General features: G+C 39.5%; 1 protein-coding gene across 6 annotated transcripts in view; it reads left to right on the top strand.

Moving 5' to 3' along the window:
- PAK1 (p21 (RAC1) activated kinase 1) overlaps positions 1-24149 on the top strand; it is a 145563-nt gene that overhangs the window by 105893 nt on the left and 15521 nt on the right. For all 6 annotated transcript variants that reach the window (XM_036073007.2, XM_078058582.1, XM_036073006.2 and 3 more), the window contains 5 exons: positions 7341-7457; positions 9071-9245; positions 11301-11364; positions 14925-14973; positions 20674-20786. In XM_036073007.2, coding sequence (XP_035928900.1) covers positions 7341-7457; positions 9071-9245; positions 11301-11364; positions 14925-14973; positions 20674-20786 — 518 coding nt within the window. The remainder of the gene's footprint in view (positions 1-7340; positions 7458-9070; positions 9246-11300; positions 11365-14924; positions 14974-20673; positions 20787-24149) is intronic.

The raw sequence follows: 24149 nt of genomic DNA, 5'->3' as shown, positions 1-24149 counted from the left end.
TTCCTCATTAGCAATAGTGGGCAAAGGAGCAGTATCTTCAGAGGTATGAGAAAAATTATTTAGAACCAAGAATTCTGTGCCTCATCAAACTAACATTCAAGAATGCATGAGGTCAAAATGAAGACATACAAAGATACAGATGGACCACCCACAGATAATCTCTGACAGGCTAACAAATAATAGCAGTAATTATCCATTAGGCGAGTTGATGGTGATTAAAAATATTCCCTTAAAATTATTTTTACCCAAGTATTAGATGAAAAAGTCAAATAGGATTAGAATGCTTGTAATTAACAGTTGTTGTTCTGGGATCTCTCTTAACCATTGTCTTGCCGATCCCTTTGCATTTCTGTGTTGGCGCTGCTGTTTTCTTTGTGTTGTGCCTTCCTCATTTTTGGTTTAGTTTTGCAGTTTGGTGGAGCTCATCTTCCAGTAGCTTTGAGAAAGTAAATGGGGAGTAAATATTTTAATGCCTTCCAAGTCTTGAAATGGAGCATGTCTGTTCTGCCCTCAGATTTGATTGATTCTTTGGCTGAGTCTGGAGTTCTAGATTGAAAACAATTTTCCATCAGTATTTGGAAAATATTGCACTTTTGTCATCTAGCATTCAGCTTTGGCTATTGATGTCTGAAGTTATTTTATTCCTGCTTCTTTGTATCTGACCTATTTTTTTTTTCACCTGAAAAGCTTGTGGCATCTTTTGTCACCATGGCTTTGAAATTTCATATTTATATCCTTATATTCATCTATTTATTTTGCAAGGGGATTTGTGGACTCTTTAAACCTTGGAAATTCAAGCCTTCAGTTCTAGGAAATTTGCTTGACTTATTTCTCTGATGATTTCTTTGCTTCCTCTTTCTGGAACTCCTGTTATTTAGATTTTGGACCTCCTGGGCTGATTTCTCCATTTTTCTTATATTTTCACTATTTCTCTTGCCTTGATTTTTGTTCTGCTTTTGGGAGACTTCCCCAACTTCATCTTTCAATCTGTCTATTGAATTTTTTTTTTAAAGATTTTATTTATTTATTTTGACAGAGAGAGACCCAGCACGAGAGGGAACACAAGCAGGGGGATTGGGAGAGGGAGAAGCAGGCTTCCCGCTGAGCAGGGAGCCTGATGCAGGGCTCAATCCAGGACCCTGGGATCATGACCTGAGCCGAAGGCAGATGCTTAACGACTGAGCCACCCAGGCGCCCCTGTCTATTGAATTTTTAATTTCTGTTTTCATGCTGAATTTCCAAGAGCTCTTTTATTTTCACTTTTTAAAAAATTAGGGTATCCTATTCTTGTTTCCAGAATTGGTATCTGTGCATATCCCTGCAATGAATGATAGGCTTTTTTTTTTTTTTAATGTTTTCTTCTCCCTGTCTAGTTTGTTTTTTCCAGGTGTCCTTTTTCCCCATTCATTTTGGTTTCCTCCTTTTATATTAGAGGTATCCCATGGATATTTGGTAATCCTTGGGGACATGCCCATATTTATGATTGGGTTACTAAAGTCCTTAATAGAAGTTTAAGCTCATTGGTTGTGGCATTGAATTGTAAGTATACAGTTGTAAAATGTATGCTTTTAAAAGTAATTTAATAAATTTTTAGAGTTGTGCAGTCATTGCTATAATCTAGTATTTTGTTTGTATCACTATAGAATAATTCAGCTTGGACCATTTGGTGAAACCTCCTGTATTTTATCTTTAGAACTTAGGCTGGTGAGATCCAGAGAAGGATCTTCTAATCTTCTGCATTGAGAATAAGAGTTTGACTCCTAGTATTCTAGGAGCCTAGGAAGGGAAGAAGGGTGGGTGTCTCAGCATTCAGTATATTCTCTTAATTACCCTGTTTTTAATATGATACTCTTATATTTTACTGTGCCTAACATCCCTAATCCAGAAATGATGTGTTTTACCTTCCAGAGACTAGACCTCCAGTTTTCTGCTAGGGATGGGGAGGGCAACCGCACGGTGGTGTAGAGTAGGGGAAGAGATTTAGGGATCTAACTGCATCTTACATAACTGTCACTGAATCTGCCTTTAGGACTCTCCCTTTCCCCTGCACTTCATCTCCAGTTTCAGAAGTATATGGTGCTACCAGTTCCTGTGCCTTTTGAGGATTCTGCTGCATAGATAAATGGATTGGTTTTCAGCTTTGAATTAAGCCTCCTTGAATCAGTTACTGCTCATCCGTCATTGGCTCTTTTTTTTTTTTTTTTTTTACTGCTCTTGCCTTCTCTGCTGTTCTCCGCATTCTTTGGGGTTTAATTCCTTGAAAAGACCGTTTCTTTATTATAGTTCTAGTGAGATTTCAAGATGTAGATGCCTATGTTCAATTTGCCATCTTTACCAAGCATTTGTTCCTGTGGACTGTTCACTTTTAACTCCTTATATTTCTAGATTATTTAAAATTTATAATGAGAACCTACTTATTTTACATATAATTTAAAATTTTTATAAGCAGCTTTATTGAGGCATTATTTACATACCATGAAATTCACCCATACTGATTATACAATGCAGTGGGTTTTTTTTTTAATTAAATTCAATTTAGTTAACATATACTGTATTTTATTAGTTTCAGGGGTAGAATTTCGTGATTCATAAGTTGCCTAGAGTACCCAGTGCTCATTACCTCACGTGCCCTCCTTAATGCCGGTCACCCCAGCCCCCCGCCCATCTCCCCTCCAGCAACCCTCAGTTTGTTTCCTATAGTTAAGAATCTCTCATGGTTTGTATCCCTTTCTGTTTTCATCTTATTTTATTTTTCCTTCCCTTCTCCTATGTTCATCTGTTTTGTTTCTTAAATTCCATGTATGAATGAAATTATACAGTATATTTCTTTCTCTGGCTGACTTATTTCACTTAGCATAATACTCTCTAGTTCCATCTTGCTGTCGTTGCAAACTGCAAGATTTCATTCTTTTTGATGGCTGAGTAATATTCCATTGTATATGTATACCACATCTTCTTTACCCATCCGTCAGTGGACATCTGGGCTCTTTCATATTTTGGACATTGCTGCTATAAACTTTGGTGTACATGTGCTGCTGTAAACTTTGGTGTACATGTACATCACGATGTTTGTATACCTACATATTTATCCAAAGGATACAATGCAGTGGTTTTATTAAATGTTTAGACTTGTTCAGCCATCACCACAGTCTACTTTTAGAGCATTCTCATCACCTTGAAAAGTTCCCTTGTTTCCTTTAACAGTTCATTCAAACTCCCATGCCCAGCCCTAGAAAACCACTGCATCTTCTTTCTGTCTGTTCAAATTTGTCCTTCTAGACATTTTATATAAATGTTCATGCAACATGTGTCTAGTTTTTTGCTTAGCATAAAGTTTGCAAGGTTCATCCATGTTGTAACATGTATCAGTACTTGATTCCTTTTTATATCCTAATAATATTCCATTGTATCGATATACTACATTTTTTTTTTAAAGATTTTATTTATTTATTTGACAGAGAGAGACACCACAAGAGAGGGAACACAAGCAGGGGAGTGGGAGAGGGAGAAGCAGGCTCCTGGCTGAGCAGGGAGCCCGATGTGGGGCTCGATCCCAGGACCCTGGGATCATGACCTGAGCCGAAGGCAGACGCTTAACGACTGAGCCACCCAGGCACCCGATATACTACATTTTTAAAAAAGATTTTTAATTTATTCATTTGAGACAGAGAAAAAGCAAGAGCATGAGTGGGGGTTGGGGGGCAGGTAGAGGGAGAGGGAGAAGCAGACTCCCTGCTGAGCAGGGAGCCCAGCACAGGGCTTAATCCCAGGACCCCGGGATCATGACCTGAGCTGAAGTCAGATGCTTAACTGTCTGAACCACCCAGGCACTCCTGATATACTATGTTTTTAATCCATTCATCAGTTGATGGGCATTTCGGTTGTTTCTACTTTTTGGCTATAAATAATGCTCATTCATGTATGAATTTTGTGTGGCTGTATATTTTCACTTCTCTTGGGTATATACCCAGGAGTGGAATTGCCAGGTCATATGGTAGCTCTGTGTTTAACCTTTTGAGGAACTGCCAGGCTGTTTTCCACCGTGGCTGCACCATTTTGCACTCCTACAAGCTATTTGGAGGGTTCCAATTTCTCTGTATCTTCCCCCACATTTGTTATTCTCTGTTGTTTGATTATAGCCATTTTAGTGGGCGTGAAGTGGTATCTCATTGTGGTTTTGGTTTGCGTTTCTCAATGGGTAATGATGTTGAGCGTCTTTTCATGTGTTTATTGGCCATTTGTTTATGTCTTTGTAGAAATGTCTTTCCTGTTGTTGACCTCTAATTTAATTCCATGGTGTCAAAGAATACATTTTATGTGTTTTTAATCCTTTTAAATTTATTATGATGTATTTTGTGGCCTAGCATATGGTCCGTCCTGAAGAATGATCTGTATGTGGTTAAAAAGAATGTGTCTTCTGCAGATCTTGGGTAGAATGTCCTGTATATGTCAGTTAGGTTGAATTGATTGATAGTATTGTTCAAATTTTCTGTGACTTTGCTAATTTTTATTCTAATTCTGTTAATTATTGAGATCTCTTTGAGGTCTGTTTTGGCTTTTACTTTCTGCTTGGCTCTTTTGAATCTTTAATGTATATGCACACAGCTAAGCTTGTAAGACTAGTGAGAGGCCTCTCTTGTGTCTGCTGTGCCTTTGAACAGCCCCAGCCAGAAATTTGTTTGCCCTATCCAGAACTACATTCTCAGGCTAGCAGATCTGAGCAGTTGGCCTCTTTTGCAAACCCCTCTGGGAGGTCATTTCCACTGACAGCACCACTAGACCTGGGCATTGCCCACTGCTCCAGATGAAAGTGAGCCCTCTTGGATGATGTCGTTAGAGCCTGCCTTATCCTGGAAGAACCCGCACTCTGACAGAGCTGGGGTGGGATGGACGGAAGCAGCTCTGGGCCAGAAGTCAGAGGTTCCTACTGCTTTTATCCAGAGTTCAGCAGTTTTTATATCATCAGTGTTTCTTAGCAACATAAGTAGGCCTCCCAGAAGTATTGGAACACACCAAGCATGTTTGCATCTCAGGATCTTTGTACTTCTTCCACCTGCCATGAATATTCTTTTCTCAGAGAGTCCCATGGCTTGCTCTCTCAATTCCTTCAGGCCACTGCTTATATGACTTCTCATTAGAGAGCCCTTTTCCATGACTACTCTATCTAAAGTAATATTTACCCACTCCTAACCAATTACTACTCTCATGTGTAAATCTTATTACTACCTGGCACTTTGGTAATTAATTTTGACTGTATTTTCTTCTAAAATGCAAGCACAGGATCAGGGACTGTATCTATTTTGTTCTTTAGTATAGCCTCAGAGGCTAGAATAGAGCCTGGTACACAGTGAATGAATACATGAGTTGAAGTCACTGGCTTTTAAAAAGAGGTTTATGGTTATTAGACATAATGATAACTTAATTGATTCCTTGCATCTTTCTAGCTCCTTAGCACTTATTTACAAAGTGTATTTATGCCCACATCACTTCATTTCATCCTTCATTGGCCCTCTGAGGTGTCATTATCCCCATTTTATAGATGAGAAACTTGTGGCTTAGGGTAGGACAGCTTTGCCTAAGGACACAAGGATAAGAAGTAAAAATATGGGATAAAATCTTATATCTCTTGATTCTAGTAGTTGTTAATATTACCACTCAAAGCCCTCACCTGTGGAAAACAAAAGGTGTTGCAGTGGAAAGTGATGAAATCCCCTTTTCTGCAGAGTTTTAGGAAGCAAACATACCTGTTAAACTGTTTACAGTGTACATTGGGGAGCCCCAGGGCCACCTGATTATGAAGAGGCTGCTGAGTAACTTTGTTCCCATTTTGGGTTTTTTAGTTAAATTTTGTTGGGTGGAATAGTGGGGAGAAAAGAAATTAGAGCAGAAAAATACCAAAATATGTACTTTGACAGGGAAAGACCTCTACTGGATTTTAGAACTGGAAGTGACTTAATTAAGGTCACCCCTCAAATTATACCACTCCTCTTCCTCCACATTCCTCAACTGATGGAACTTGAGACCAAGAGGATAGACTAAGTGCCCGTGGTCACCAAAGCTAGTTGCTTACATACAGCTGGCACTGGCAGTTTTTAAGTTATGCCCTGCACCAGTGATCCTGTTAGAATCTATAAGATTGCCAGTTTTCCTTTTCTTAGTATGTCAAATGTGGTAAATACCAGTCTCCCCAACGGGAGTTCTTGTCTAGTATTCCACTAGGTAAGTTCCCTCACTAAGCTACTGTCATTCTGACTTCTGACTTTCCTCTCTCCAGAGGCCCCCAAAGGCAGGCAGGAGGGGAGTTCACCCTCTCTCTGTCTCCCATACCAGACAATGAGCTGCTTTAGGACAAGGACCATCTTTTTCATCTTTGTACCTCTGTCAACAGTATCCATCACAGTATCTTACTGAGCACAAAAATGGGTGCTCTGAAAATATCTAAAACAGTTGAATTATGCCAATATATATTAAAAGATTCCTATTGCCTCTCTCGTCCTATGCTGTAATCATTTAATCTCTGTCAGAAATCTCATGTTTTGGAGCTACTCTGGCTCTTGAATCTGTGTGGTAAACAGTAATGGTATGATATTTTTTTGAGTGGACCTGCCCTAAAACCTGCCGCTCTTGGCCCAGGTTTGTTACAGTTTGCATAGAGAAATCAAGTTGCTGAGATTATAGCGGATTCAATTAGTAGTGGTAGGTTCATTCTCAGGGCAAAAGCTTAGTGAAATGTATAGCATCCAGTCTGGGGAGAAACTCACTGTCCTCTTGAGGCAAGGGGCTCCTGATATTCTGTATCTTCAGGTTGAGGCAAGGGTACCTGATGACATAATGGGTCCAGTAGGTTTTGGTAAGGAAAGGAAAAGGAGAGGCAAAAGCCTGTCTGGACTCCATTTACCATATCGGAAAGAAGTAAGGAATTATAATGATAAACTTTGTAAAATTTCGAACTTTTAATCACTTTACCACATTTTGTACTTTATTACCTGTTAAGTGTGGAGAGTGAAATTCAATGAATAAGAAAGAACTGTGAGTTTGTCTTCAGAGTTTGGACTAGGGAAGGCAAATAGAGAATCTGTAAGCTTGCTTCCCAGTTCACAACTAGGCTGTTGGTAGGAGAAGGAAGCCCCCAAGGGACTGAGTGGATAGTAGAGGCTAAAAGAAGAGAGGGAAGCTGACCAAGTTCCTGGGACTGGTACACAAAGGTGGAGAGTTTAGAGGATGATGTGGGTTTGAGGAGGGGTGTCAGGATGAGATTTCTTCTGGGGATTGGCGATCCTGGTAGCTTAAGCGTCATGTCAAGCTGGACCTGATGAAACTGGCTTTTCTCTGCTGTACAGAATGTGAAGACGGTGTCTGAGACCCCTGCAGTGCCACCAGTTTCGGAAGATGAAGATGATGATGATGATGCTACCCCACCTCCAGTGATTGCTCCACGCCCAGAGCACACAAAATCTGTGAGTCTGTGGGGATGTGGATAGCTTTGGGATTTATTAGAGCTTGCAGGGGTGGGAGGGGTTGGTGCTGAGGCCTAGAGGTTTATTTAATACTCTGGTAGGGATCCTTGGATTTTGGAGCTGGTGAAATCACGGAACCACCTTGACTGAAAAGTACTTTCTGTGTGATTAAAGACAAGAAATGGTATATTTGTCACTGGTTTGCAGATAGTCCCGAAGTATCCTAGATAATTGGTGTTTCTGCTAACTCGGCCCTAGTTTACTTAGCCTGTTCTCCAAAGACAGGAAGATATACAGAATTAATGTTACTTAGTGCAGGACTAACATAAATTATTCTGGTCTCCTGGGAAGCGACAAATTAGCCTGCTGCGGATCTTTTCTTCCCTGTTAAATGTGTAGCATTCTACCTCTTAGAAAATCATTGATGATACTGAAAGACCCAAAGGAATTTATAAATACATTAGTGCTATTAATATGCTGGACATCAGGAGTGCGTTTTGATGCTGGGTATTGGCAGTGATTTTTATTTAACTTCCTCTGAGGTTTTTGCATCTCAGAATAGCCACAGTCCTTCTGTCCTCACTTTGTACAGTCTGGTCCTCATGGCTTTTACTTGATTTAGCATCACTGAACACTGACCTATCATCAAATGATACTATATTAGTGTTTCTCTGTTTGGACTTTTTATATGACAAGAGCTTTATAATGGAAGAATGATTTAGGGCTTAAACTCTGTGATAATACAAAAAAAGGTGCCTTTGGAGTAGAGCATTCAGGGAGGTATTCAAGCAGAAGTTGGTTGACTGACTATAGGAGATACTGTGGGGAAATTCAAGGGGTTTAGATGACCGTTTAGGATGAGAACTTACAAACAGGATCTGTGGAATCACCCTTTCTATAGGTCACAAAGTCACCTTAACGAAAATGAGCTTCAAAATTGGGGAGTTGCCAAGATAGCTCACATTGATACGGCCTTTTTTCAGTTTGCAAGCATGTTCTTTTAAACCATGAACTTCTCAAAAATAGAAGAAATATACATGAATTGGTAGTGCTTAGTTCTTGGCAGGTATCAGAAAGACAATAAATACTGAGTGAAAAATGAATTAATAAATTTGATCTTCATGGCATTCCTTTCTAAAAAGACATTGTTTTGCATTTTGTTTTATTTATTTATTTATTTATTTATTAAGATTTCATTTATTTGACAGAGAGAGACACAGCGAGAGAGGGAACACAAGCAGGGGGAGTGGGAGAGGAAGCAGGCTTCCCGCGGAGCAGGGAGCCCGACATGGGACCCGATCCCAGGACCCTGGGATCATGACCTGAGCCGAAGGCAGACACTTAACAACTGAGCCACCCAGATGCCCTAAAAAGACCTTGTTAATTCCTAATTTATGTTGTGTATAGTGAGAACAAGGAAGGCCATTCCACCCACAGAGAATGGGCCTGGGCACAGAGGAGGAGGAACATAGATTTTGACCTAGGAGAAGGGATGAGTTTATTGGGATTTGTTCTTCTGTGGATATTCTAACACATACATGTGTAAGAGGCTCCCGAGTGTCTCGTGTGCTAACAAAGATTGGCCTTGCCAAATTCTTGCACCAACAATACAGGTATACACACGGTCTGTGATAGAACCGCTTCCTGTTACTCCAACTCGGGATGCGGCTACATCTCCTATTTCACCTACTGAGAATAATACCACTCCACCAGATGCTCTGACCCGGAATACTGAGAAGCAGAAGAAGAAGCCTAAAATGTCTGATGAGGAGATCTTGGAGAAATTACGTAAGCACTTTGTAGCTTTCTGAACTTTCCTTTTGTATGTGACTGAATGAGCACAAAAATGGAAAAACATTGCTAAAAGGATCCTGACCCTAGGCTTGGTCTATGTGGCTGGCTGACTATGCTTGATACCCTAGCCACATAAGGTGTGCTTCTCACCTTACCCCTGCACCCACCTCCTCTGTCTCAGCAGCCACGATTGGATATCACGTTAGGATGGGAATTGAGGAGAGTGGATAGCATACTTCGAGGGCTAGGCATCGCTCAACCTTAGGCATGGGTTATGGAGATGAAAAATAGCTTTTATCTAGTGAATAGTCTGGAATGTTGTGTTGAGAAAGACTGAGGCCTTGCCCATACCTGGTAGGAAAGATTGCTGTGATTACTGATGCTTGCCATTGACTTAGGAAAAGACTGGTCTGCCATCTTGGTTGTAGGGAAAGAGGGAAGAGAAACTAACATTTTGTGAGCCTGTACTGTGTACCAAATGACAAGCAGGGTATTTTCTTGATTTTTTTTTTTTTGGTTCCTTTATTGCTCATATTAACCCTGTGAAGACAGACATTATAATCTTCATTTCTTGCAGTTAAGGTATTTGAGGCTCAGGAATGCTAAATACCCTGCCCAAGATCACACAGCCAGAAAGTGACAGGGCTGGGGTCAGAGCCCAACTTGTGCTCCTGTAATTAGAGCATGCTGCCTCTTGCTCTCAGGTGGAAACTTCCATTTTGCTTTCTTTAGTGGCCAGAAGTGGGGTATATTAGAGTACCTTGTTTCTGTGTTTCAGTAAACTGCAAGAGAATTCATATTAGAAGGAGGGACTACATTGACCTTTGGGCTTGGAAAAATTTGATGTGACCTTTCATTTATCCTTTGTACCTATTTACTTCTAAAGGAGATTTGATGTGACTGTTTTGGCCAAATCCACAAACTAGCACTGCTCTCAAAAGCCTAGGTTTCTGGTTCTTTAGCTTAGCAGCTCTCAATTTCTTCCTGATGATTCTTGTTTGATTTTTTAGAAAATTTCACTCTTTTAAAAGTTGCCCTTGCCCAGAGCCCTTATGAAATGATGAAGTAAAAGCCACTTACCTAGCCATCTGTTTACTCCTATATATAGTATTTTTCTCTGAACCAGATTTGTTTTAAAGCAATCATACTTAGAACATAGAATTATGAAAAGCAGACTGGCCTGAGAGTTAAGGGCACTTGGGTTGAAACCCCAGCCCTGCCACTGACGGGTCTTGGGCAATTTTGTACTGTTCTCTAGGCCTCCTTTTGCTTATCTTTTAAATAGGGATGTTAATACCTCTCTTACTTATAAATCAGATGAGATATATGTGAAAAGTATCAAATCTTAGTAATTGGTGTTAGGGAGAGCACACTGGACTGGGAGACTGAAAACCAAACTCCTAATCTTAGCTCTGACACCAGTTTGATGTGTGACCTTGGGGGGAAGTATTTTCTTCTGTGGGCCTCAGTTTCACCATTTCTACAATATAAGTTGTGAAACCCAACCTCCCTCACACCTCTCTATCTTTGCACTTGAATTACTGCCTGCTGTAACCTCTTCTCTGACTTTCTGGCTAACTCCTACTTACCTATAAAAATCAGTCCAGATATCACTTCCTTTCTGAAGCCTTTCCAGTCTGTATTTTATGCCTCTTTCTGTATTGCAGCAATTGTATTTTCATGGAACTTTCATGTCTCCTCCATGAGACTGAGCTTCTTGAGAGCAGGGACTATTTTAACTGTGTCTCATCTATCCCTTTATTCTTAGTATTCAACATAGGGCTTGTACATAGTAAGCGAGCATATTAAATGATTAAGTGTTTATTGAGTGAATGAATTTAAAAATGAATGAACTGTGAATAAAAGCAGTAAGGAGTTGAAACTTTTGGTTGGAACTTACAGGTAAAAGCTAAGGACCTGCTTAGTATGGCTTTGGGCATTGGAGGTAGTTCTTTAATCCTTGCCAGCTGCAGGATTTGGGGGAATATGGGGCCTATTTTGTATCTTGATCTGGGAAAAAATGATTCATGGTCTCTGTTTCTTTCAAAGGGAGCATAGTGAGTGTGGGCGATCCTAAGAAGAAATATACGCGGTTTGAGAAGATTGGACAAGGGTTAGTAGGGGGGCATTTTCTTTCCCTAGAGAAATGACTTAAAAATTGTGTATGTTTGTATATATGATTTTGCTTTTGTATTGCCTCTCATAAACCTTGTTCTTTCTCTACCTCATCCCTCACCCATTTGAAGGTGTTATGTTAGGCTGACTTCAGGTTTGGCAGAATTATGCTTAGTATGAGAGATGTGCCATTAGCTGGTCATGTTGCTAAAAATAACCCTTCAGTGAGAATGCAAAAACCATTTATTTTCTTAGCACAAAACCTGCTTCCCAAATTACAGCTCTGCTTTTTCAGATTAACCCTGTTTACCTGGCACTGAGACGTACCAGCACTAATATGAGATGGAAGGCTCCAAACTGCAGACCCTTCTCCTAGTGTAATGGGACCTGTTTTTCTAGGTGGATGCCAGGATTCATGTCTGTTCTCTGATTTCTTCTCTGCATCTTGCATGCTGCCCTCAGTGTACTGAACTCAGCAGATCTTAACCGAGTTCCTGTTTATGTGCTAGGCAGTATGAATACAGCTATGAATCTGACACAAACTTTGTCTTCAAAGACCTCATGTTTATGGAAAGAGACTGTCAAACACAAAATTATAATATACTTTGATAAGTCTTAAAACTGGCCATTATTTTGAGCAAAAGAAGCCAGATATAAAAGAGCAGAAACTGTATGATTTTGTTTATATGAAGTTCAAGAATAGGCAAAACTAATTTATGCAGAATAATGGTCATGTCTGGGAAGGGCATGTGAATTGGGAAGGAGCATAAGGAACCTTTGGGGGTGATCTTAGTGGTGAACACATGGGTGTGTACATATTGAAAAATCATCAAGTTGTACACTTTAAGATTTGTGCAGATTACTTTAGTTAAGTTATACCTCTGTATAAAAAAGCAAAATAATAAGATTTCTGCAGACCTACCCAAGTAGCTAAAATTAAAAAGAAACTGGAAAAAAAGTACCTGATTTGTAGAAAGCTCTCAGTGTTAATTTCATGAAAGCATTGTTGCTAATGAAGTCTTTGAAGTTTTCTGTTTCAGTTTTCTTTCTTGTGCATCCAAGAATATTCAAAAATAAGATAAAGCATTGCATTATATAATGATATATTTGTACAGCATTCTACAGCTTACATCTGTTATTTGCATCTGTTGTTTAATTTAATCCTTGAAATCACCCTGGACATGAGTGGATCTTATCTTTTCCTGGTCCAGTACTTTTCCTACTAGACATGCTTTTGTGAGTCTGAACTGGTATAAGGTAGTTAACACCTTGAAGAGAAATTATTTTGCTTGCCTCAAAATAATCTGGGATGGCATTTCCTTTAGTAATTACATTGAGATACTAAGAATGTAGCAGAAAGGTACACAGACAAGTATGGGCACGTCAGGTCCCATTTCTGGACTTCAGTTTCTTCATCCATAAATTTCAGGGAGAGGTTGTGGACTCAGAGCCTTTCACCTCCAGAACTTCTGACCTTTTTTTTTTTCATTCAGATGTATGTGGCCCATAAATAAGCAACATCTGCAAAATGTTTTTTTCCTTGCTTACTTGACAGTTCTGTTAGTGCTAAGGGAGGAATGAAATATTTATTAAGCACCTATGCTGATGTTTCCCCTTTCCATGATTTTAAAATATAAATGCCAGGGTATCTGGCTGGCTCAGTCAGTAGAGCATGCAAGTTTTGATCTCAGGGTCGTGAGTTCAGGCCCCATGTTGGGCATGGAGCCTACTTAAAAAACAAGTTAAAGAAATGCCACACAAATATGAGGAATTGGTACTATTATAATTTTTGTTTGCTTTTTTCCCCCTTTAAGACCTGAAGTTTCTTTTTTTTTTTTGGACCTGGAATTCATATGTCTTTTCAAGGTAGAAATAATCAAGTATTAACTAGTGGGCCTGACTTCTAGACCTCTGTAATCATGGAGACATAGTCCCAAAATGTCCAGTCCCCTGGGGCCTGGGCATATTTGCCCTTTAAGAATGATGCTTCTGGTAGGATGGGGGAGGATGGGTGTAGGAAGATAGACACCAGCTTTATGACAGAAAATGGCTAAAGATAGAATGACAGGCAATGGGAAGGTAACTGCCAATACAAATAATCCAATTCTTATAGCCCATATATTATGATCACAATTTCCTGGCGTGGTAGGTAGGCTTCCAACTAAAGAGTGGTGGTGTGGAAGCTGGTGACCATAATTTCTAGCCTCAAGGCATACTTACAAGTGACTTTTCTCCCTAAATTGACCTGACTTCTCTGGATAGCATAATCTCAGGGCTTGCCTAGAATGCATTTTGGTAATAACGTAGACTTTAAAATTTCTTCAAATTGTACATAATATATCTGATGTATGACATGTACAATTACAAATATTGTTGTATATCACTCACCTACAAATATACAGGGTTCATGATTATAAAGTGAAGTTTTCAGATATTTAGAATGGACATGATTGCTTTCCTGCCATTATTCATAGTATTTCTCTGCCTCCCTTCCTCTTACTCTCTTTCTCTCTGTTTGTATGTGTGAGTGTGTATATGTGTGTGTATGTATGTATATTATACATATACACATATATGTATAGTGAGATTGTTTTTACCTTGGAGATGGGATAAAAATTATATCAGATTTTCTGGGAGCATATGTGTTGGAAAAAACATTTAATATTTTGTGTTTGAAAAAATGAAAAATAACCTATTTTACAATATAAACTGCAAAATAAAACTCATATCCTCTTATATGATAAATGTTTGAAAATACTGTTCTAAAGGTCCATAGTATAAAAGCAGGAAAGGCACCATGAGATTATTTTTCTAGTTTTTTAGTTATAGTTTTTTAATGTAAAATATAGTTGACTATAACACACATAAGTGTACAACTCAGTGAATTTTTAGAAAATGAACACACCCATGTAACCAGTACCTACATTAAGAAACAGATCATTACTGTTACCCCAGAAGTCCATACCTCTTTTTGCTAAAAATATAAGCCATCCCCTCACCTCATTCTGCAAATTTCCCTTGGGCCCCTTTTCCCTCACTCCTCACCCCTGGTTGAAAACTATAGATCTTATCTTACCGAGGTTTACAGATGAAGTTTGAGGCCATAAGGGGTAAAGGAACCTGTCAAGGGTGATGGAGAAGAGGAGAGGAAGCAAGAGCAGGAAACTAGCATATATTGAAGACCTATTTTATATTCTAGGCACTTGGCTAAGTGCTTTATGAACTAATTGATTTAAATTGTCTTATCTCTTATCTTTACCGATGAGGAAAGTGAAGCTCAGAGAAATTAACTTGTTCAAGGTCATATAGCTAGTCGGTACTAGGCAGATGTTTCAGATTGGAACTTGGGTGTTGGCCACTAGAGCCTGCATTCTCTTTCTACCACATACTGCCTCTCACACATGAGAATAGAGGAGGGGGTGTTGGGGAGGATTATTTTTGCTGCTGTTGTTATTAACACTTGCATTGCCAGATTGTATGTAAAGCTGCATTTGACAGATGTCACTTCATTTAATACCTATGTTTTTTGTCTTTCTCTCTCTCTCACCTGTTGTTCAGTGCTTCAGGCACTGTGTACACTGCAATGGATGTGGCCACAGGACAGGAGGTGAGTATTAACCACCAACTATTGCTCCTTCAGTCCTACCGTTTTATTATTATTATTATTATTTATTTATTTATTTTTGGTTAATTTTTAGTCCTTCTTAGCTCAATAGGAATACTTCTAGTTTCTTACTATAGCAGACTAGAACTAAACAGAGTAGTAACATGATGAGATTTACAGATTTTGGAAAAAGTCTCTGTGGCTACAGTGTGGAGAACAGATTGGAGGAGATAAGCTTGGAACAGGTGAGTCAGGAGGTTATTGTGTAATTCTAGGTGAGAGATGATGGTTTGGACTAAGGTGGTAGCATAGTATGAATGGGGGGAAGTGGCTGGATTTGAGAGGTACTTAGATAGATTTGAGATTTTTTGGTGAGTGACTGAATGTGAGAATGACTCACAATTGAGTGATCCTGGTCAAGGAGAAAGTAAAAAGGTGGAGGTGTAGGTTTAAAGAAGTTGGATACTGCCTGAGAGACCTTCTTGTGGAACTGCCTAGTGGGCTATTGTGTATATAAGTTTGGTATTTGTTAGAGAAATCTGATGTGGAAGAGATTTAACTTTTTTGTCTTTAAAGATTTATTTATTTAGAGTGAGCAAGTGAGCAGGGGGGAGGGGTGGAGGGAGAGGAAGAGAGAGAATCCCAAGTAGACTCTGCACCAAGTGTGGAACCCTATGCAGGGCTCAATCCCACAACCCTGAGATCATGACCTGAGCTGAAATCAAGAGTTGGACGTTCAATTGACTGAGCCACCCAGGCACTCCTGATGTAGAAGAGATTTAAACACATGTCTCTTGACTCCTAATCTAGTGGTCCTTCCATTACTCTGTGCCCAGGATTCCAGTTGACATTGAAGTCCTCATTTGGAGGCACCTCTTTGTCTCTTTCATTTCATTAAGCTGAGAGAGCTCTGACTTCTTTGCTAAGGCCTGCTGACCCAAGATCTTCAGCAAAAGGAAGCCGTAAAGGGAATATAGAGTACTTGAGGTTTTCTTGCATTCTACTCTTGGTTGCAGAGCAGGATTGTTGGCGGGTGTGCTGTGGATGGGAGCTGCCTAAGGAAGTTCTTAGTTCATAGAATACTGGGACTCAGAGGTTGTGAGAGAGACCTTCTGTTCCAGTCTTAGAGTCGGGCTCCTCGGAGCGAGGCTGCTAGGACCTGCTTGTATATGTTTGGTGGTTGAAACCTCCTGGTATACTGGAGAAGGCATGGTTAATAGGGATAGCACATATTTCACCTTGCTCTTGTGAGTCTTTTACAAGCATCTAAACCAAATATTGAGGCTCTGTTGAGGGTAATTATTGTGATTAAAGATTTCTGCATTGTGCTTTGAGATGAGAATTCAGCAACCTAGATGTTTACTGTTTGGTAGATGTTTAAGTAATTTTGAGCAAGTCATTTGACTTCTCTGAGCCTGAATTTTATTTATTTATAAAATGTGCATGATAACATCTACCTACTGAAAGTGTTGAAAGAATTCAGTAAAGAAATGCATGTGAAAATACATCGTAAACTTTAAGAATTAAAGTTTTTATTACATAGAAAATAACATATTTATTAGTTTTTATTTGTTCCATAAAGCAATTGCTGAAGATATGTCTTATGCCACACTTTGTGCTAAGAACTATGTGAAATACTGAGTCCTGTGCAGGCACGCAGACAATAAAATCATATATAAGTGTTAGAGACCACACTTTCCATTGGGTACATGTAAAAGTCTTGTAGTGTGGAGAACAGATTGGAGGATGGGAACCTGCATTAAAGTAATGGTGAGTAAGGAAGGATGGTATCGTTGTGCCAGTTTTAAACATGGTGAATTGGAGGCTTTTCTATCTAGAGATAGAAAAGAGGTGGTTATACCGATCCTAAGAAGAACCCTGGGAGGTAGGTAATATTATTTCCTTTTTACTGATTAGAAATTTGAGGCTCAGGGAGTTTAAATAACTTTTGCAGGTTTATGCTACCAGCAGTTAGCAAGGACTGGGTTAGAATCTTGATTCTAAAGCCTAAACCTGCACTCTCCAGACTGCAAGTCCACAGCAGAGCTGAGACTAGGTTCTAGGTCCTTTGTCATGTTTCTGGCCTCTGGGGCCCTACAGCCCTTGATGGGAGACACGCTGGTGATGGGCAGTTCCTGGAAAGGCCTGGAGCCTGCATGTGTGAGAACTTGGCCATAGGAAACAAAAACTTGACTTCACTATATGCCTGCCTTGTGGTTACAAAACTATGAATGGAAGCAAGTCCATTAGTGTGGCTAATGCAGTGTGGTCAGGAAGGCCTCATTTCCTGCCCCAGGGAGTATAAATATTTAGTGGAGCTGGCGAGATGCTCTCAGTCTTTGTGAGTGAGTGCTTATTGGGGGGTATCCACTGGGAAGAGCAGAACTATTGTCTGTCACATATAGGAAGCTTAGCATGTTAGTGCCAGGAAGTCTCCCAGTTACACAATTACTTTTCAAACCCATTTTTAGAGGGAATGTGTTTAATAGAAAGAATAGAGTGGAAGAGACTTTGGAGTCATATGGACCTGAGGGCATTGATTATGATGTTGGGCAATTTTCTTGTAAGTCTTAGTTTCAATTCCCTTACCTGAAAATACAGGTAATGATTTTTACTTGGAGGGTTGTTGTTAGCTTTTTACTGAGATAACATAACTAGAGTACCTAACATAGCACCTGGCACAGGGTAAGCATTGAATAAACAGTATTGGTGGAATGGTGGTTAGTTTTTGTTGTTGTTCCTGTTGATGTTGTCATTCTTGCTGCTCAGTACCGGATATTCCTCAAATGCAGTTATTACTACAATTTGCATTTTTATTGTTGTCTTCCTTTATTATTTAAAATTTTTACTTATATTTGAGTAACACATTGGCCACTATCTCCTATTTAGTCCTCAAAACAATCCTGCAAAGAGGGGAACCAGGGTTGGGATTATTATCCTTGGTGTATTGATGGAGAGACCAAGGCACAGAGAGCTTTTGATTGGTCAAGGTCAGTAAGTGATAGCCCCAGAGCTTAGGTCCTCAGCACTCAAACCCAGTTCTTTTTCTGTTATAGGAATGCTATCTGCTGGCCTAAAAGGGACTGATTGGGTGAAGGACATTTAGCCTAGCCCATGGTTAGTGGATAGCTATTGAAAAGGACTCCTGGTATCCAGCCACCACCTCTGTGTTATCCTCTGCCTGCCAGTCATCTCTCTTGCTGCTTCCAACAGTGACCTCTTTGAGGTTCATAAACCCTTTCCCATCCTCTAGGATGGCCAGACGAACTCCAAAGGCATTCCTTTGCCTCCAGATCTTAATATATGTTATAAGGGCTCACTATACTTAATGTAATATATCTTTAGATCAATGTGTTACTCTTCAGACATTAGAAAAAGCTAATAATTGGGGCGCCTGGGTGGCTTAGATGGTTAAGTGTCTGCCTTTGGCTCAGGTGATGATCCCAGGGTTCTGGGATCGAGTCCCACATCGGGCTCCCTGCTAGGCGGGGAGCCTGCTTCTCCCTCTGCCTCTGCCTCTCTCTCTCTCTCTGACTTTCATGAATAAATAAATAAAAAACATTAAAAAAAAAAAAAAAAGAAAAAGCTAATAACCAAACATTATAGAAAGCTACAGCCAGACCAGAAGCCTAACCTGATAGGAGACACCCCTCCAAAGCAAATTTTTCTAACTTGAGATAAGGAATAGAAGTAGTAAAAGTGTTTAAAAGAATCATTTCTATTCTTACTGATGAACTGGATCTCTGCAGAAGACTGCCTATACTTAAGAAATAAGAGCCATGGGTTTTTTTCCCCATAAAAATGTGGGTTATTCATTTTTTTAACACTTCTTGCTGCTTCTGGAAAGACTGATTTACTTATTCTGTTAGGTGTTCATGTTCTTTTCTGTTAAGCAGGAAAAAGAAAATATCTCTAGGGAATAAATGTTTAACAAATAATAGAAGTTCTCCTATGGAATAGAGTAGCCTCTTGCTGATACTATTTATGATTTAAAAACAAGGTACTTATCAACCCACTGAATTCTCTCTTTCTCTCTTCATTTCCACAAACATTTGTTCAGCAACCACTGTGTGTCAGGTCCTGTGCTTGGCACCAGGGGTTCTGAGTTTTCAAATGAGCTCTCAAGCTTCTAGAGATAAACACTCTAACTAATCATCATGGAGGTAGTATGTGGTAAGTTCCCTAAGAGAGGTATAAGTATGATCTTATGAGGCCTTAAAGAAGAGAAAAAGCCTATCTGGTTTAGAGAATGAGGTTTCTTTTGGCCTGACACAAAATATAAATAGGTTTTGAACATGTGAAAAGGATGCAAGGTCCTCCAAGTGGAGAGATCAGATCACAGAGTATGTGAAGGAATACAGTGGGAAGGAAAATCATGAGAACTTTGAATGTTGGGCTGAGGAGCATCTCTAGGCAAACAGAAGCCATTTATGATTTTGAGCAGGGGAGAGTGTTATCAGATGTGTACTGTGGGGAAGATTAATCTGGCCATGTGTACAGAATAAATTGACATCACTTTTGAGGGTTCTAATCATAACTTTGCTACTGAATAGCTGTGTATGCAAGTCACATATCCTCTCTGAACCATGCTTTCCTTCTCTGTCAAAAGGAGTCAATAGTAATAGTTAACTCATGGGGTGTCTCTGAGGATTAAATAAAATAAATCTGAGAATACCTTACCTAGTACATGACACATAGAAGAAATGGATGCAAAAGTGCTTTGGGAATTCATTTATTTCTATAGACAAAAAGCCTATAAAGTTCTTTTTGATACGTAAGTATTAGGGATCTCGTCCCCCTTTTCTCTTCTCTCTCAATGTGGTCAATTCTGACTCATCTTTCCACAGCAAGATCAAAAAGTCCTCTCCCCCTTTTTGAAGCCTCTCTAACCCTTGCCAGATTGAAAGAATTCTTGCTCTGTTTTGTGTTTCTACAGCGCTTTGTATGGACTTTTGTTATAACATACCACTTTTTTTCTTTTCTTTTCTTTTTTTTTTTTTTTTTTTGAGAGAGAGAGCACTAGCAGGGGAGCAGAGGGGCAGAGAGGGAGAGGGAGAGAGAGAGAACCTTAAGCAGGCTCCACACGTCTGGCCATCCTAGAGGATGGGAAAGGGTTTATGAACCTCAAAGAGGTCACTGTTGGAAGCAGCAAGAGAGATGACTGGCAGGCAGAGGATAACATAGAGGTGGTGGCTGGATACCAGGAGTCCTTTTCAATAGCTATGAATGAGTGTGGAGCCTGATGCAGGGCTTGATCTCACGACCCTGAGATCATGACCTGAGCCGAAATCCAGAGTCAGACACTTAACAGACCGAGCCACCCAGGTCCCCCCCAACAGCATACCTCTTTTATATTGTGATTTTTTAAAGGTATTTTTCACATATAAATATTTTATTAGTAGAAAGTTTGATCCTCAAACTTTGATGCATGTCAGAATCATCTGAATCGTTTATTAAAATAGTTTCTGATCCAGTATGTCTGGATGGGACTTAAAAATTTTAATTTCCAGCTAGTTGCTAAATGATGTTGATGCTGCTGGTCTGGGAACCTCATACTGAGTATATTGGTTTAATGTGAATTCTGCAAGGGCTAAGACTGTATTTTATTCATCTCTGTCTCCTTGGTGTTTAAGGTCTGGTACTAAGTTGTTGCTCAGTAAATGTTGAGTGACTGGTTGCACACTGAATATACTCTGATTTCAGGTGGCCATTAAGCAGATGAACCTTCAGCAGCAGCCGAAGAAAGAGCTAATTATTAATGAGATCCTGGTCATGAGGGAAAACAAGAACCCAAATATTGTGAACTACTTGGACAGGTATGGAGTGATAGGTCCTGTCACAGAGATCAGCCTTTGGAACTGATGGATGGTGGCGCTAGGCTGAACTGCCTCCACTTGAGAATCTTCTATGATGCTTGGCTCTCTGCCTCCAACCCTGATTCCTGTTGGACACTTCTGATTGCTGTGCAGTCCTTCTGAGTTAGGTGAACCCTACCACCCTGTAGCTTCTAACAGCTGATCCTAGAACTGTTTGTTCTGCCTTGGAGAGGCCCTTCAGCCCATCTGCCAGAGTCCGACATGTAGGTCTTTAAATCATTTTACATCTCAGGTCTTTCCTTTTCCTGCTAACCCTCCTGAATAACTTCTAGTTTGTCTTAATCTCTTAAAATTTGACAGTCAGTAGTTTCATTTGAGGTTTGGCCAGTATGGAAAGAGTAAGACTTCTCTTTTGTTCTAAACTCTACACAACCTAATGATTTCATTCACTGTTTTATTTTTAGGAAGCCTGTTTCATTGTTGACCCCTAGTAAGTTTGTAGTCAATTAAAATCTCTGATCCCTTTTTTTATTTTTGCCTTAAACTGGTAATGTAGAACTTTTTAGTAACCATCATTAAATCCCATTTTGATTATTTCCATCCATTATTCCAGCTCATGAGAATTCTGTTCTTCAACATAATAGTGGTTGCAGCTAACATTTGTGTTATGCTTTACTTTGCACCAAACACTTTCATGAACAGTATCTCATTGTGAGGTAGGGTTTATTATCTGTATTTTACTGATGAAGAAACTGAGGTTCATAGAAGTTAATAACTCGTCCAAGACCAGTAAGCCAGTAAGTAGCAAATGAGGGTTTTGGATTTGAATATTCCTAGCACCAGCATCCATGCCCTTTCCATCATATCATGTTCTTTTCTCCTATATATGAAAAAAGAAAGTGAGCTTCTTGCCTGTTTCAGAGACATCACCAGTGGAGGTGATATTGGACTAAGTCTTGGACTCTTAATTCCTTTATTATCTACGCTGCATTGCCAACTATATTTCGTTTCTGCCAGATTCTGCCAGATTTCTTGTTTTGCATCTAAAACATTGGTAAGCTTCAGTTTCTTTAAAGAGGAAAGGAGTTGGACTTTGACCTTCCCAACACACAATGTTGATAAGTATAGCGAATACAGCCTTCTTCCTTCCTGGGGGATGATTGTCTCTCTATGACCGGGATCATGACTGGCTCTGAAAAATCCTCTGGAAGTTATTATTCACCTTCCCATCTCTTTGAAGAACTTACTATATAGAGAAGATAGCTTGGACAAACTACTGAAGGCTATAAGGGTACCAGTTTTTGGCTCAGGATAAGGAAAAATGAAAGCTGCACAATAAGGGTATGGGCATTAAAAAAATATGAGTCTCATTAAAAAAATGAGTCTCTTATCACTGGAGGTGTCTAAACAAAATGCATGACCATGTTGTTGAAGGAATTTGTGTTCTGGGAATAAAATTAGATTTATAAATTTGTTTATCAATCGAATCTTTGCTGGTGTTTCCAGAGGCTTGTACTGTGAAACCAGAAGAAAATAAGGCTCAGTCCCTGCCCTCAAATAACTCCTAGTCTGGTATGGGAAAAAAAAAATATCTAGGAGCTCCTGTGGGGGGGCAGAAGTGGGTACCCTTACCCTGAGCATTAAATGAAGGTATTGTAATTTAGAATCTTTGTTTTTTGTGAGTTGTCCCAGAAGAGAACTCCATCCATATTTGTTCTTCTCCAAATATGTGATGCTCTGAGGCTTTAACTTGAGATACGATTTTTGAAGGTACCTTGGCACAGTGTAGAGCCACCGAGTTTTTGGGACAACCTGAATCTGGTTGTGCATTGTCTTAGCTTTGACAGTGACATGTTGGGCCCAGGTAAAGAGGCTCTGCTTTGTCAGTGTCCGGAGATAGTCTCTTGGACCCTCATATTTCTTCCCCCGATCAGTCCAAGCTCACAGATATCTCCTTGATGTGCTGGGTAAGAAGACATAATGTGCATTCTTTGTCAGGGAAGAAATAGGCTCATGCCATTGGAGGGCTTTTTACCCAGTCCTAAATTATCTTTTGGTCCAAGTCCTTATAATCTCTCAAAAGAGATTGTTGAAGAACACCCTAATCTGTCATATATATTCTTCCTGGAAATTAAAAAAACTACAAGACTTTTAGTTACAAAGAATATAGAATCGACTGAAAGAGTACTAGGTTCAGAATCAAGAGAATAGGATTCAAATCTTACCCTTCGCTGGAGGCCATTTTTTTTTAACAGTCTCTCCATCTGCCCAACAGTAGTCCCAATATCAGGATGACAATAAGATGCCATACCACACAGCTCAAGCCAGTCCATTATAAGTTCTTTGTCTGAAGCTAGCAGAAGAGTCTGTAGGGCTCTGGGCTATTCTTCTTTTCATTTCTTACTCTGTAGCTAAAGAAACTGACCAGACAGGCTAAGTGATTTTTTTATTTATCACACAATAGGACTGAGTGATCCAGTCCCTGAGTGATACAATTGGTTCTAACTCATGTCTCCCTAATCTCTGCAGGGAGACTGTACTAAATGTCAGTCCTTGGCTTACCAGAAGAGGCTTTGGCTCTGCAGCTTGAATTCATTTCATTCCTAGAATCAGAGACGCTCAAAATGGAGATCTTGCCAGCATAATGACTATGTGTATAATACTTTATAGCTTTTAAATGGCTTTTACAGCCATTATTTCATTTAATATTTACAATCAATTATCTTTTATTTTCCTCATTGATTTACTCAGTGAATATTGGCATCTATTATGTTGGACTCTGGGGATAGAGTCTTTTTTTTTTTTTCAGTTTTCCTTTTATTTTTTACTTATTCTTTTAAAAAATTTTTTTATTATTATGTTAATCACCATACATTACATCATTAGTTTTTGATGTAGTGTTCCATGATTCATTGTTTGCATATAACACCCAGTGCTCCATGCAGAACGTGCCCTCCTTAATACCCATCACCAGGCTAACCCATCCCCCCAACCCCCTCCCCTCTAGAACCCTCAGTTTGTTTTTCAGAGTTCATAGTCTCTCATGGTTCGTCTCCCCCTCCGATTTCCCCCCCTTCATTCTTCCCCTCCTGCTATCTTCTTCTTCTTTTTTTTTTTTTTAACATATAGAGAGTCTTGAACAAGACCCAGTATTTGCTCTCATGGAGCTCAGATTTAGTAGAACTCTCAAGGACGTTTAGTGCCTTTCCCTAATGTTGGAAACATGGATTCCAAATCCCACCTTTGTCAAATGTTTGTGTGCTCTCTGCCTTGATGCTTCTAGAGGTGTGGGAATTGTGCCTAATTTTGAGAAGCATTACTTTGTGTTGTGATGAAATATAATTTTATTATATCTTCAACCTA

Source organism: Halichoerus grypus, chromosome 11 (genome assembly GCF_964656455.1).
Source record: "Halichoerus grypus chromosome 11, mHalGry1.hap1.1, whole genome shotgun sequence".
Classification (NCBI taxonomy): domain Eukaryota; kingdom Metazoa; phylum Chordata; class Mammalia; order Carnivora; family Phocidae; genus Halichoerus; species Halichoerus grypus.
This window is presented reverse-complemented; position numbering and strand designations above follow the sequence as displayed.